This window comes from Alosa sapidissima, chromosome 3, assembly GCF_018492685.1.
Source record: "Alosa sapidissima isolate fAloSap1 chromosome 3, fAloSap1.pri, whole genome shotgun sequence".
Lineage (NCBI taxonomy): Eukaryota > Metazoa > Chordata > Actinopteri > Clupeiformes > Clupeidae > Alosa > Alosa sapidissima.
In genome coordinates, this window is record NC_055959.1 from 584,686 (window position 1) to 599,596 (window position 14,911).

Below are 14,911 nucleotides of genomic sequence, written 5' to 3' on the forward strand. Positions count from 1 at the left end.
AACTAATTCAGTCACTCAAGACTGTGCCACAGCAACCAGTGTAGGCTACAGTCCTACCCAATAGGCCTACTTGAAGCAGATAGCGTTGTCTGACGGTCGAGTGGGTTAATGCGCGTATTTCCAGAACAGGTCTGCAACTTTCAGGCAGTTCTGAGTTCGAATCTAGGCAGGAGCAGAGCCATATAAAGGCCTAGGCCTATTGTTATCATTTTTTGCAAGGTGTTGCTCCTGGCAATACTTGTTTATAAGACGTTTGGTGATTAGTTGATAGCTGTTTGTGGGACACGTTAAACGTTCTTTATAATGAGCGCATCCGGGGAGTAAAAGGACTGTTACGCGCTGTTACAACTGTAGGCTACAATGATTGCAATACAAAAATATGCGCGTGTTAGTTTAGGTAGTTTTGTGATGTTTTGCACTTTTGCCTCATGTGTTTTCAGGTTTGAGGGCTTTTTTGGCAAAATTGACCTTGGTTAGACTCTGCATATGTTATTTCTCCGTATGGAAAATAAAGTCAATTTTCGACACACGTCTGTTATTAGTTCAATAACAAGTGTTCCTTGTTAAAACATGTGACTAGTGAAACTCAAATGATTTTAGAAATATTTAGCCAAAGCCAAAAAGTGTTAGAGAGAAGGAGAGACGCCGGTGCAGCTCAGATGTCTTCTTAATTTCCTTTATTCTTTAGTAAAAGGTGCGGAACATTATTAAACTTTGACTAACGTTTTGATGTTCGTTAGTCAAAAACATCGACACATCGAAACGTTAGTCAAAGTGGGGGCTTAACGTGAAAAAGCTTAATCTCCCAAAACGCAGTGGTAGGCTACAGGAAGTGGGGGGAGGGTATGGGATGACCAGAGCCGTCTTCGCTGTGCAGAAAGCATCTTCTAGAAAGCATCGTCTTTCCAGGCACACACAGCTCGTTACCATATAGCCTATCGAGTGCCTTAACAGATAGGCTCTGCTCTTGCGAACTCAACCCTCTTGTTGCTTGCAGTTTGTTAAATAAAGCGATGCAGATTACATTATTTATTTCTGATTAATTGCGTCTTTTGATGTCTTTTGCAACATCTGCTTGTTAGGCTGGGCTACTGTCAATGTCCTGTACAGGTAAATGTTCAACAATTGCTGGTGTAGGCCTACAGGCTATAATTAATTAGGGACTGCGTTATTTATTTAACCCTTTAATGCGCAAGCTATGGAAACCCCTTCTAACGCGCAACATGGGTCAAAAATGACCCGCATTCATTTCTTATGTTATTTCATGCATGACTCATGTGCATGTGTTTCTTCTTTCTTCTTTCTTCTTTCATGCATGACTCATGTGCATGTGTTTCTTTCTTATATCTTTAATATATTTAAACATAAAATAACACAATTACTGATTCATTATCTTATTTTTGAGCATTATTAATTGTTAATGATTCTTCTTACATTTGTACTTGATGAACAAACATAGTATTTGTAATTCTCCACCAATTTGCACACATGGGTCAAAAGTGACCCATATGTATTTTCAATGGAATTTCATAGGAACTGTAATATTTGCAGTCAGGAACACATTTACTGGAGACAACTGTTGACCTACCACATATTTAAAGTGCTTTTGGTCATCTGATGCGTGTAAGTATTATTTTCTAATGTTGTTACTTATAAAAAAAACATTATAATATTGTGTGGTAGATACCTCTGTAATATTGCAGGCTTAAACATTAAGTTAACTTGTAAGACCTTGACTTGACCTAAATATGTCTACATATGTCCAATAGTCTACTATTAGCTAGCTAACTAGCTGACTGTTAGTAGCTAAACTAATGTTAGAATGGTACAATGAAATACACTGTACAAAAACATATCAATGTTTCATATTCGTTTCAGTGAGATCTAAAACTGTTTTCATGCATACAAAAGGTTTATGTCATGCAAATTCTGTTCAGAAACTTGATAAAATCTACATTGGTGTGCAATTGACCTTACATTCAATTCAATAGCCTAGCTCTGGTGGACATTTCTGTCAGCATGTCATTGACCACTCCCCTATAGTCTCCCCTTTTTCGAATGGCCTTTTTTTGAAGTCCAATAAGCTATTTCAGCATACAATATTTAACATTGTACATTACAATATTTTATTGCTTGGTATACATTGAAATATTCTTTTGTTTTTCATCCTCTTTATTTAGGGTTTTATCATGGCTCGACGTAGTCAACCCAGATTTACGTCTAAAATGGTTGCAGATATGATAAGTGCAGAAATGGAAAGTGAGCGTGCACGCAGGCAGGAGCAGGAGGAGGAGGAGCAGGAGGGGGACCAGGGGCAGGAGCAGGATCTTGGTACTAGCTCAGATTCTGAAATGTCTGACTCCAAGGACCCACAGTACATGCCAGACAATGGAACCACTCTGGATGTGTCTTCCGAAGATGAAGACCCCTCTCATCCAGAAGACGATGAGATGTTACAGAAATAAAACACATCACCACTCGGGCCAACCAGAAGCCATGGCTGACAGGAGACGTCCACAGACTGCTGAGGGCCAGAGACAAAGCCTTCAGAGCTGGAGATGTAGCTGGCCTAAGAACAGCGAGGGCTAACCTGTCCCAGGGCATCAGGAAGGCAAAAAAGGATTACACAGACAAAATAACAACACACTTCAAAGACAGCAGAGATGCACAGAGCCTATGGCAGGGCATACAGGCCATCACTGACTACAAGCCTGCGCCACGGAGCTGTGAGAACAACACCTCTCTGCTAAATGACCTGAACAGTTTTTTCGCCCGTTTTGAAGCACAAAATGACACTCACCCACAGAAAACCCCACCTCCCCCCCACGACCAACCCCTGTACCTGTCCTCTGCCAGCGTGAAGAGGACACTAGCCACCATTAACCCACGCAAAGCAGCAGGCCCAGACAACATACCAGGACGAGTGTTGAAGGACTGTGCAGAAGAGCTGAAGGATGTTTTTACAGACATTTTCAACACCTCTCTGGAGCAAGCAGTCATCCCATCACTTTTCAAAACTGCCACCATCATACCCGTGCCAAAGAAATCATCACCATCATGCTTCAATGACTACCGTCCTGTAGCACTCACGCCCATAATCATGAAGTGCTTCGAACGGCTAGTCATGTCACACATCAAAGCCACCCTACCCCCCACCCTGGACCCCTTCCAGTTTGCATACCGAGCCAAACGATCCACGGAGGATGCAATCTGCTCTGCCCTCCATCCAGCCCTCACCCACTTAGACAATAAAGACTCATATGTGAGAATGCTGTTCATAGACTTCAGTTCAGCATTCAATACCATAATACCACAACAACTCATCAGCAAACTGGACAAGCTAGGATTCAGTACCTCCCTCTGCAACTGGCTGCTGGATTTCCTGTTGCAGAGACCACAAGCAGTACGTGTCGGGGACAACACCTCAAGCACTCTGACCCTGAGCACGGGGGCCCCTCAAGGGTGTGTGCTCAGCCCCCTGCTCTTCACACTGCTAACACATGACTGTACAACCACTCACAGCTCCAACCATCTGGTGAAGTTTGCGGACGACACAACACTGGTGGGCCTCATCACTAAGGGCGATGAGGCTCACTACAGAGAAGAAGTAGACCTGCTGGCTAAATGGTGCAAAGACAACAACCTCCTGCTAAATGTCAGCAAGACCAAGGAGATTGTTGTCAACTTTCAGAGAGGCCACAAACAACTGCCACCACTGTCCATCGACGGAGATGCTGTGGAGAGAGTGAGCAGCACAAAATTTCTGGGGGTGCACATCAGCGACGACCTCTCCTGGACCACCAACACAGCATCACTGGCGAAGAAAGCCCAGCAGCGCCTCTACTTCTTGCGCAAATTGAAGAAGGCAAGTGCCACGCCTCCTGTCATGACTACATTCTACAGAGGGATCATCGAGAGCATCGTCTCCAGCAGCATCACAGTGTGGGGCGGAAGCTGCACAGATCAGAACAGGAAGACCCTCCAGCGCACTGTTAACACAGCTAAGAGGATCATTGGAGCACCACTCCCCTCCCTGCAGGACATTTACACCACCCGCCTCACCCGCAAAGCACTAATGATTGTCAAGGATACAACCCACCCTGCACACGAACTGTTCAGCCTCCTGCCCTCTGGAAAGCGGTACAGGAGCCTCCGCTCCCGCACCACCAGACTGGCAAGTAGCTTCATCCACCAAGCAATCAGGATGCTGAACACTCTACCCACTCTCCCATCACTGACAGCCCCCCCCACCCACCAGCCAACCAGGAACCTAGGAAACTAGGATCCTGTCTACCAAACCCCCCCCCCAACACCGCCATGTGGAACTGCACTGTGACTGCGCAGCCAAACGTGTTGCTGCTTCACATCAAGCCTGATATACTTGAATTACTGCATACTGCATATCAATGTAAATATACAGGTCACACAAGCACAAGTTTAAACTTCATGTAACTGTTAAGACTATAGAAATATACAACACAACTACCTCTATTTTTTTTATATATATATGTCCTATATTTCTATTTTGATACATACATGTTCTATATTTCAGTCTTGCACTTTAATTTAATGTTTATTGTCTATGGCTATGTCCATAGTATGTCTATGTCTGTATTTAAAGCATGTCTATGTCTGCATGGGAAAGTAAGAAACGAAATTTCAATTCTTTGTATGACCAGTGCATGTAAAGAAATTGACAATAAAAGCCGACTTGACTTGACTTGACTTGATGAGGCCTCAGAGGAAGAAGAAAGCCTCAGTCACACAGACTGAGTAAAACGGGGTCTTACTGGACTGAGCATCCTCCCTCTCATGGACGTGCTCGAACCTATAATATCCTGAGGTGTTGCCCAGGACCTGCACCTGGTTTGTTCATTGCTTCACCTAAAGAGGCCTTGCAGATGTTCCTCAGTGATAATATCATAGAGGAGGTGCTGAAATGCACTAATTTGGAGGGAAGGAGAGCAACATCAGTGGATGGGAGAGTGGAAAACCCTTCAAAAACAGGAATTCCTGGCATTCATCAGTTTGACCCTGCTTGCGGGAGGAAAAAAAAGCTGGGATGTAGATTCAAGAGCGTTGTTTCTGGATCCTCTGCAAAACCCCATGTTATAAGGCCACCCTGGGCCTGAAAAGGTAGGAGGACATACGTAAATTCATACGTTTTGATGACAAGAGGACCAGGGATTTGCGCCTAGCAACAGACCATATGGCTGCTTTTAGGTATGTCTGGGACTGTTTCCTGGTCAATTGTAGAAGACTATTCATCCCCAGTGATTGTGTCACCATAGATGAGCAGCTTGTGCCATTCCGAGGCCGGTGTAAGTTCTTGCAATACATGCCCAGCAAGCCTGCAAAATATGGCATTAAAATCTTCTGGATGTGTGATGCAAGGGTCCCTTATGCAATAGATGGAATGGTCTACACTGGGAGACAGCCATGAGAGCAGCCTCAGAAGAATCTAGGAGAGAGTATTGTCCACAAGTTGTGCAGCGAAATCAGACAGACAGGTCGCAACATCACAATGGACAATTTCTGTGTGCCGCTGGCTGAGAAGCTCCTTGAACACAACTTGACACTTGTGGGGACTCTTTGCCAGAACAAGGCAGACATACCACCTGTTATGAAACCATCTGCATCCAGGGAGATTTACGGCTCAGAATTTGGATTCAATGGGGAAATGACCGTGGTGAGCTATGTGCCAAAGAAAAAAAAGGCTGTTGTTCTTCTGAGCACTATGCATGACGACAAAGCAGTGGATGAAAATACTGTGAAGAGGAAACCAGAAGTCATCCAGTACTACAACAAAACAAAAGGTGGAGTGGATATTACTGATCAGATGGTCCGCACATACACATGCAAGCGGCGAACAAGGCGGTGGCCCATGGTGCTCTGGTATAACATGCTTGATGTTGCTACTCTGAATGCCTACACTACTTTTACAGCACAACACCCCAATTACATGAATGGTGTGGCCAATGCACGGCGACTTTTTATCAATGAGTTGACCAAAGAGCTCATCATGCCTCACATGTTGTTGAGGCAATGGCGACATGTGGGGTGAAAAGGCCAAATGCAGACATCACTCAGCCACTGGAAGATGCCAGACAGCGAGGGAAAATGAAGAGGAAGAGGTGTAGCTTGTGTCCAAGTGCCAGAGACAGAAAAGTTAGTAGCTGGTGCTCCCAATGCACAAGGCCTGTCTGCAAAGACCACAAACTTACAGTGGTCATTTGTGAGGCATGTAAGAACTGAGATGGCAATATGCCACCTCAGTACTATCAATGTTTACTTGTCTGTGCCCATGCCAATGCCATGTTATATTGTGTAATCAGTTTGAGTCACATTCACAGTTTACTCGTTTCTACAGATACCAGTTCTCTCCCAGGTTCACAACAGATACACGGCAGTTCAAGACCAGTGTTGTCAGATCTATTACACTGAATGTATGAATTATTATACGGAATATGTGAATAATATGTTACAGAAAAAAAGTCAAATAATAAATTAAATGTTGTTTACTCCAAATTGTTTTAAAATAAATATTTTAGCAAAATTGCATTGTAGTATGCCTTCATTTTCATCAAAAACCACCACTTATGAACATGGGTCACTTTTGACCAATGTGTATAAATGTGATGTAATAACATAAAAGCTATTATTATCAATTGAAGAAGTACGGAAGACAAAAAATAATTAATGGTGATGGTCAAAAACGAAATATTTAATGGCCACATGACATATTAAATGATTAATTACATTTATTTCTAAAGATATATAAAAAAAACCCACCACTTATGAACATGGGTCACTTTTGACCCATGTGTATAAATGTGATGTAATAACATAAAAGCTATTATTATCAATTGAAGAAGTACGGAAGACAAAAAATAATTAATGGTGATGGTCAAAAACGAAATATTTAATGGCCACATGACATATTAAATGATTAATTACATTTATTTCTAAAGATATATCAAAGAAATACTTAACCATATATGAAATAACATTGGAAATGAACATGGGTCATTTTTGACCCATGTTGCGCGTTAGAAGGGTAGTGACACAAAAACAATTTATATTAAAAAAAATCTTAGAAGAATATTTAAAAAAATTATTTGTGATGATAATAAACAAGTTAATGAAGGAATTCATGAAGCACTGAATAATGAAAATAATTTACTGCCAAGATATAGGGAAAACAAACTCATCCGGGTCACTTTTGACCCAGGTTATGCATTAAAGGGGCTACCGAGGAGTTTTGGGAGCGTTAGTCAAAAAAGACGTGACCCTCCCTCGCCAGCAAGAAATTTTTCTATGACCCTCCAAAGTGATTGAGAAAAAACGCATGACCCTCCCCAGTCCCAACAATTTATTGATGCCTTCTGTAGGCTACTGGGTCAATTTGGGAGCTTGCATACGACACCTTCCTTGAAATGCCTTGAAAAGGCTGTCGTTTGCACAATTTCACAAATAATCACCGGGACCGAAACAAACCTGTCAACTTTTCCCGGGTTTATCGCGTATTTTAACTTTTTCCTCGCTGTCTCAGGAGGAGCTGCAGGGCCGTCGCAAGGGGGTGCGAGGCCCTGTGCGAACTTGACAGATGGTGCGAGCTTGCCAGATGCATGAACTTACGTGCATGAAATCATGCAATAGCTTACTTTACACATAGCCAAGGCTACCGTCGGTGCATTTTAGTAGCCTAGTCTAATAGGCTACACCAGCTTGTCTTTAAGAGGGGAAATTGTATAGCCTATAACATTAGCTGAGTCACGTATTTGGCCATATGGTGATTATCATAGGCTACATCACAAAACCAAATAGTGTAACAAAGGCGAACACTTTAACAGGGGAAATTAATTGGGCATGAATCATTGTGCTGAAAGGTATTTGTCAATGAGCAGAAACACACACGACATTCAAACTGTTGATAAGATGTGCACTATGGAAACTGGTCTGTAGGCTAACATTGGACAAATAAATGACACTGACTCGCCATATCCTGACTCCAAAAAAAAAAAAAACATTGTCTTGCTTTGCCGCAAACTCAGCAATGAAATCATAGGCCAGTTTGCAGGTAGCATAACGTCTTTTTCAATTCATAGAAGTAAGAGCCCAGTCTCTCCTGTGACATTGAGGTGCGCAAATAGTTTTTAATAGCCTGTTCAACTTCGAAAAGCTTCACCCGATGCCAGTCACTGATCGCAATTTCAAATTTCGGGAAGCTTCGTTCAATCTTTTTAAGTTTTAAGTGCAGTAGGCCCCTATCTGCCCCCTTTGGAATTATATCTTGAGCCTATTATAAGGTCCAGTGTGTTATGTCCTGGGATTCGGACGTGCTCAAAAAGAAAAGAAAAAACACTTTTTTTATAGATGGTTATGAGGAGCAATATGAGTCTGAACTCCGTGTCATTCAGACTCAACCCTCTTGTTGCTTTGATATCTTTTTCGTTGTCGTTTGAACGTCGGCAAGCAGGCATGTTGCGGTTGCAATTTAAGTGAAATTTCTACAGTAGGCCTACAACATGCAACATGCTTGTTAGGCTGGGCTACTGTCTTTTACAGGTAAATGTTCAACAATTGCTGGTGTGCAGGCTATAATCAATTAGCTAAATCATTTGTCCAGCTGTTTAAAAAAAAATCGTGTTACATTCAAACACAAAAGGTGCTTTGATATCTTTTTCGTTTGAACGTCGGCAAGCAGGCATGCTGCGGTTGCAATGAATGAGGATAATTGGTTTTATCTGCGGATTTATTTTTTGCATTATTTTGAATATGACTCGCTCCAGTCTCGTCTACTTTTCCAGCACGTCTACTTTTTCCACACACATCTAAGTTCTAACACACATCCCCTCTCGCTTTCTCTCTTTCCATCCCTGCGCACGGGGCTTTCTTAAAAGAGCTGCACCATTTTACAACAATTGCATCTACATTTTCATATTAGAATGTTTTGTCTGTTTAAGTGTAAGCTTACACTACCGTGATCAATTTAAGTTCCCGTGCCCCCGCTGAAAGTCTCATGCGCTTATCGTTACACTATCACATCTGTAAGTAACCGTGACAAATAGGGTATAAGATATATAAACTCACGCTATTGTATTATCATATATGTTTGGTAATGGCTCACTGCGTCATGGAAGCAGTTAAGTCAAGTCGCATCAAAAATAGTAGTGGCAGAACTCCCAAGTGACACCTTGTGGTTGTTTGTGTCAACTGCAGTTTGTGCCATTTCTGCTGAGAAAATGGGGTGCGTGATTAATGAAGGAACCCATCCAAACTTAACTGGGACCCACTGTAGGCCTATCAGCCATTGAAATGAAAGCTCATCGGTAATAATTGTGGAAACATCTTGGGTAGGCTAAATATATGGTCCATACTGTAGCATACTGGCGTGCACAGACTCAAAGTGGCAAAAGCCGACGTTTCTCACCCTGCTCACAAATGCCACCTGGTGGTTGTTTGGGTCATTGCGGCTTCACTGGGGAAATATAAATAAAAGATGTGTGATTCACGCGTGAGATGACGTGAGAATCACAAGTGAAACCGGACAATTTGAAGCAGTATCCACTGTAGCTTAATTTACATCTGCCCTGTTTTAGCATATGTATGTGATATTACTTGGCTTTATTAGACATGATTCTGGCGATTTATAACATGTTCAGAGACGTGGCATGTTCATAATTAGATAACATGACAATGGTGGGAGATTTCACCTCACACTTTTAAGGCCCTATTTTCGCTTCACAAAACCCGGCACAAATCGTATTACTATCTCGACGCAAAGCACATTCCTATTGTACACTCGTATTGTACACACTTTTATTACACGATATGCTCAGGGGTGTGGAAATGAACTACCTAAGTTGGGGTCTTGGCGCATTATCTAAAATTGCTATCTTACACTATCTAAAAAGCATTACGCTTTGACCAAGGAAAACCCCCCCCGTCCCCGCCCCTTTCACAACGCTAATTGAGTGCCTACAGCTGAACCACATGCACAGTTGAACAGAGTTAACCAATTGCAAAAAGAAAAAGAATCAAAGTTTAGCCATCATACATGATGATAAGATGTCAATGAGCAGCGACATACAGAGTAGGCCTAGTAGTTCTACTAATCCACTTAAAAATACTTGAAGTATTTACTTCATGTAGATAGGGCTATGACTTAATACCCTAGTCTAGCTGATTGAAAAGTGTATGTCGTAAAAAGTGAAAATACGATATTAGAAAAGAAAACATAAGTTGACAAGGTACAATGAAGAAAACCGATGCTCTGAATAAAGCTGTCTCTAAACGTTTCTTTAATTGACGCATTTAACCGCAATTTGGATTACACCTGCTTTAATGGGTGACTGACGTATTTATTTATATCATGGCACATTGCAAGACTGTGCATATGGAATGTAAATGTCAATGTGAATATCAATGTCAATGTATATATGGTTTTTACATTTAATCTTTTATTTATTTAACATTTATTTGTTTATTTAATCTTGTATTTATTGATTTCATATTGGCACAAAAAACATTCAATACTTCCCAACGTTCAGAGGTCTGACAATTCTGTATAACAGACCATTGTCAAAGAAAATCGGTTTTGTGCTTCTGATTCAAATCTTTCATATCATTCTGCGAGTAGTTGGTTCGCTTATCGCAATGGAAAGTGAACGTCAGCAAGTAATATGTTGCCACGCAACACCTGAAAGTTCTATTTGTGTGGCAAGCTATTTGTTTTCTCAGCGAAAGCCACAAGATGGTAACAAAATAATTGTAAGACCCATTGTGTGAAATTTCTAGACTCCTGTTAGCAAGTAGCCCTGTAATAAGCAGTAATAACCGCCGTTGCTTTGGCGTCACACCTCTTATATGTTACTCATGTACACTTCAGAATTGTTTTAATTGCTAATTAAGTCCTTTGTAATTATTGCTATTTAACTTATTCCGTAAAGTTGAGCTGGCAGTATTTTCACTATTGATTGTTGTATTTATCAGTACATGACTGAACTTGAGCTATTTCATTAGACTCCATGGTCACTCTCCAGGTGGGAAGAAAGAACCTTTTCTGAAAGGCATGCAGCAATTACCATTCTTGGTTCATCAAAGCTTGCTTCAGCTGATCTGTGTAGGGTCATTCCACGTCAATTCAACCAGGGCCCACGCACTTAGGTCTCAAAAAATTCTGAAAAAATTACCAGGTGTCCCTATGTTACCTAGGAGACCGACTGTAAAATTACTCTTATGTAAGATCGATACTTTCCAAGATACAGCCAGTTTTACAGGGGGAGGGGGTGTCGATTTTGCTCGGCCTCTTTTTTTTGTCAAAGTTCACAAGCCCACAGCGCAAGAACTAAACCATGTAGGAGGCTCAAATTGTGCATGCTGGTACATAAATGGGAATAGTATGTAGCAAAATCGTCACGTTTGGTCTGGATAATCCTGCATGGTCATAGCTGTCCCTCAAAGTTGATACAAATTTTATTGGAGTTTTTGGCTGGGCTCTGTTTAAGCCTTCAGAAGACATATTTGTACTGTTCATTGTTTTTTGTGAGAGTGTTTCTACTTATCTCAGTAAGAAAAATAAATCAAGAACCTATGTTGAGTAAAAATATGTCTTCTGAAGGCTTAAACAGAGCCCAGCCAAAAACTCCAATAACATTTGTATCAACTTTGAGGGACAGCTATGACCATGCAGGATTATACAGACCAAACGTGACGATTTTGCTACATACTATTCCTATTTATGTACCAGCATGCACAATTTGATCCTCCTACATGGTTTAGTTCTTGCGCTGTGGGCTTGTGAACTTTGACAAAAAAAAGAGGCCGAGCAAAATCGACACCCCCTACCCCTATAAAACTGGCTGTATCTTGGAAAGTATTGATCTTACATAAGAGTAATTTTACAGTGTGTCTCCTGGGTAACATAGGTACACCTGGTAATTGTTTCAGAATTTTTTGAGACCTAAGTGCGTGGGCCCTGGTTGAACTGACGTGGAATGACCCTGTACACTTAATTACACATTACTGTAAAATAATGTAGATTTAACTGGATTGTTATTCATGGTTTACTTCTAAACACCATGATGTTTTCTGTCTGACCAGGCCCCTCTATGTGACCGTTGTGTACCAGGGAAAGTACTCTCATTGCATGAGGATTGGTGTGGCTGTTCCACTCCACAGCACCGTCTCCAGACTGAGACAAGCAGTGTCACAAGAGACCAAGATTCCTCAAGATCAGGTATGTGTTAACAGCCTATAAACCTGACTGCACATATGAATATATCTGGAAATTGCTTATACTCCACTGCTTAATTATTTAGACTCAACAGAAATTATTTTGAAATAGTCACAGAATATTTAATCCTATTTTCAACACACATAAGTACAACACTTTTGTTTTTCACTACTATTTGTGTAAATTGTATTAAAAGATTTATAATATCCTCTATGTACACAAAAGGGTTGTCTCACCTCACCCTTGCCATGACACTTCGTTCACTCTGGTGTGACATACCAAAAGATGCTAATTAAAGACTATTTTTGGACAGATGTGCCTGGGAGTGGTCACAATTAAAGGCCACTGTAAAATGTACAGTTTTATTGTCAGTGATGTTACAAGTTTGGGGGAATGTGCAGTGTCATGTTGACTGCATTAATGTCCATCAGAGCTGTTGCCTGTGAACAGATTGCTGTGAAGTGCTCACTAATGTGGATTTTACCATATTTGTATACAAAATTTGAATGAAATAAACCTTTTGTGTGCATAGAAGTTGTCTGAGATGTTTTCTTTTAACTTATACCAAATTGGAGCAAAAGGTTTGGTTGAACAGGTTTCATTTCTATTTTGTTCAGTGTATTTGTAGGTAGGACATTATAACATTATTATGTCTATAAAATTAATAGCCAGTCGGCTGATTTTGTTCCTGTCCTATATGCATGGTAGAGCGTAGTCTGTCTGATTCTGCTGATTTGTATGAAAGTAATTTAATTCCCCAAACATTTAAAAATACCCCACAATTTGCAAAGGAACATAGTGTTATTTATAAATGCCCCAAAATATGAAAATGGTCACACGAAGTACCATAAACACATGCCATTCCCACCAGTACCATGCAATTCTAAGCAGGAGCCGGGTAGGAGCACAATTACAGAATGAAAGAATGGCATGTTAACCTTCTTGTAGTGTTGACAAAGCTCTGTGTGGTGTTTTGTACGTTTTTTTGTCTTTTCGGTAGATATCTCGCTAGTTTTAGACCAAAACTACATACAGTTAGGCTCATAAGTTTTTGAACCCATGCTAAAGTTGACTAAAAAGAGGAATATAAAATCATCTTTTGGAAATTGATCTTAATGCCTTAAAGGAGAATTCCGGTGTGATATTGACCTACAGTGGGTCCCCGTTAAGTTTGGACGGGTTCCTTCATGAATCACGCACCCCATTTTCTCAGCAGAAATGGCACAAACTGCAGTTCACACAAACAACCACAAGGTGTCACTTGGGTGCCACTACTATTTTTGATGCGACTGACTTACTGCTTCCTTGACGCAGCGGGGGCACGGGAACTTAAATTGATCACGGTAGTTTAAGCTTACACTTGACAAAACATTCTAATATGAAAATGTAGATGCATTTGTTGTAAAATGGTGCAGCTCCTTTAAGAAAGCACCGTGTGCAGGGATGGAGAGAGAGAAAGCGAGAGGGGATAGGCCTATGTGTGTTAGAACTTAGCGTGTGGAAAAAGTACGTGCTGTTGAGACTGGAGCGAGTCATATTCAAAATAATGCAAAAAAAAGCAATTATCCTCATTCATTGCAACCAAAGCATGCCTGCTTGCCGACGTTCAAACGAAAAATATATCAAAGCACCTTTTGCGTTTGAATGTAGCACGAAAAAATGTTTAAACAGCTGGACAAATGATTTAGCTAATTGATTATATAACCTGTACACCAGCAATTGTTGAACATTTACCTGTACAAGTACATTGACAGTAGCCCAGCCTAACAGCATGTTGTAGGCCTACTGTAGAAATTTCACTTAAATTGCCGCAACATGCCTGCTTGCCAACGTTCAAACAACAACGAAAAAGATAATAAAACAACAAGAGGGTTGAGTCTGAATGAGTTTTTAGACACTGAGTTTTTGTAGTTAAGAAATATTTTCGTATAAAAAAAAATGGTCATTCTTCAATCTCCTTCACTGACGCCTATGGAAAAGGCTTAACGTCCCAAAACAACGATCAATGATGATCAAATTTCTCTCTCACATTGCTCCTCATAACCATCTATAAAAAAGTGATTTTTCTTTTCTTTTTGAGCACATCCGAATCCCAGGACATAACGCACTAGACCTTATAATAGGCTCGAGATATAATTCCAAAGGGGGCAGATCGGGGCCACTGCACTTAACTTAAAAAGATGAAGCTTTCCGAACTTTGAAATTGCGATCAGTGACTGGCATCGGGTGAACGAAGCTTTTCGAAGTCGAACAGGCTATTAAAAACTATTTGCGCACCTCCATGTCACAGGAGAGACTGGGCTCTCCCTTCTATGAAAAAGACGTTAGGCTACCTGCAAACTGGCCTATGATTTCATTGCTGAGTTTGCGGCAAAGCAAGACAATGTTTTTTTTTTCCTGAGTCAGGATATGGCGAGTCAGTGTCATTTTATTTGTCCAATGTTAGCCTATAGATACAGACCAGTACATCTTATCAATAGTTTGAATGTCGTGTGTGTTTCTGCTCATTGACAAATACCGTTCAGCACAATGATTCATGCCCAATTAATTCCCCCTGTTAAAGTGTTCGCCTTTGTTACACTATTTGGTTTCGTGATGTAGCCTATGATAAACACCATATGGCCAAATATGTGACTCCGCTAATGTTATAGGCTATACAATTTCCCCTCTTAA

The 14,911-nt window shown here is 40.9% G+C and overlaps 1 protein-coding gene across 1 annotated transcript in view; it reads left to right on the top strand.

Annotated features, from left to right (window-relative positions):
- The window catches only part of usp31 (ubiquitin specific peptidase 31), a 233,316-nt gene that overhangs the window by 82,642 nt on the left and 135,763 nt on the right, over window positions 1-14,911 (top strand). Inside the window, exon 5 of the mRNA XM_042086217.1 lies at window positions 12,106-12,241. Coding sequence (XP_041942151.1) covers window positions 12,106-12,241 — 136 coding nt within the window. The remainder of the gene's footprint in view (window positions 1-12,105; window positions 12,242-14,911) is intronic.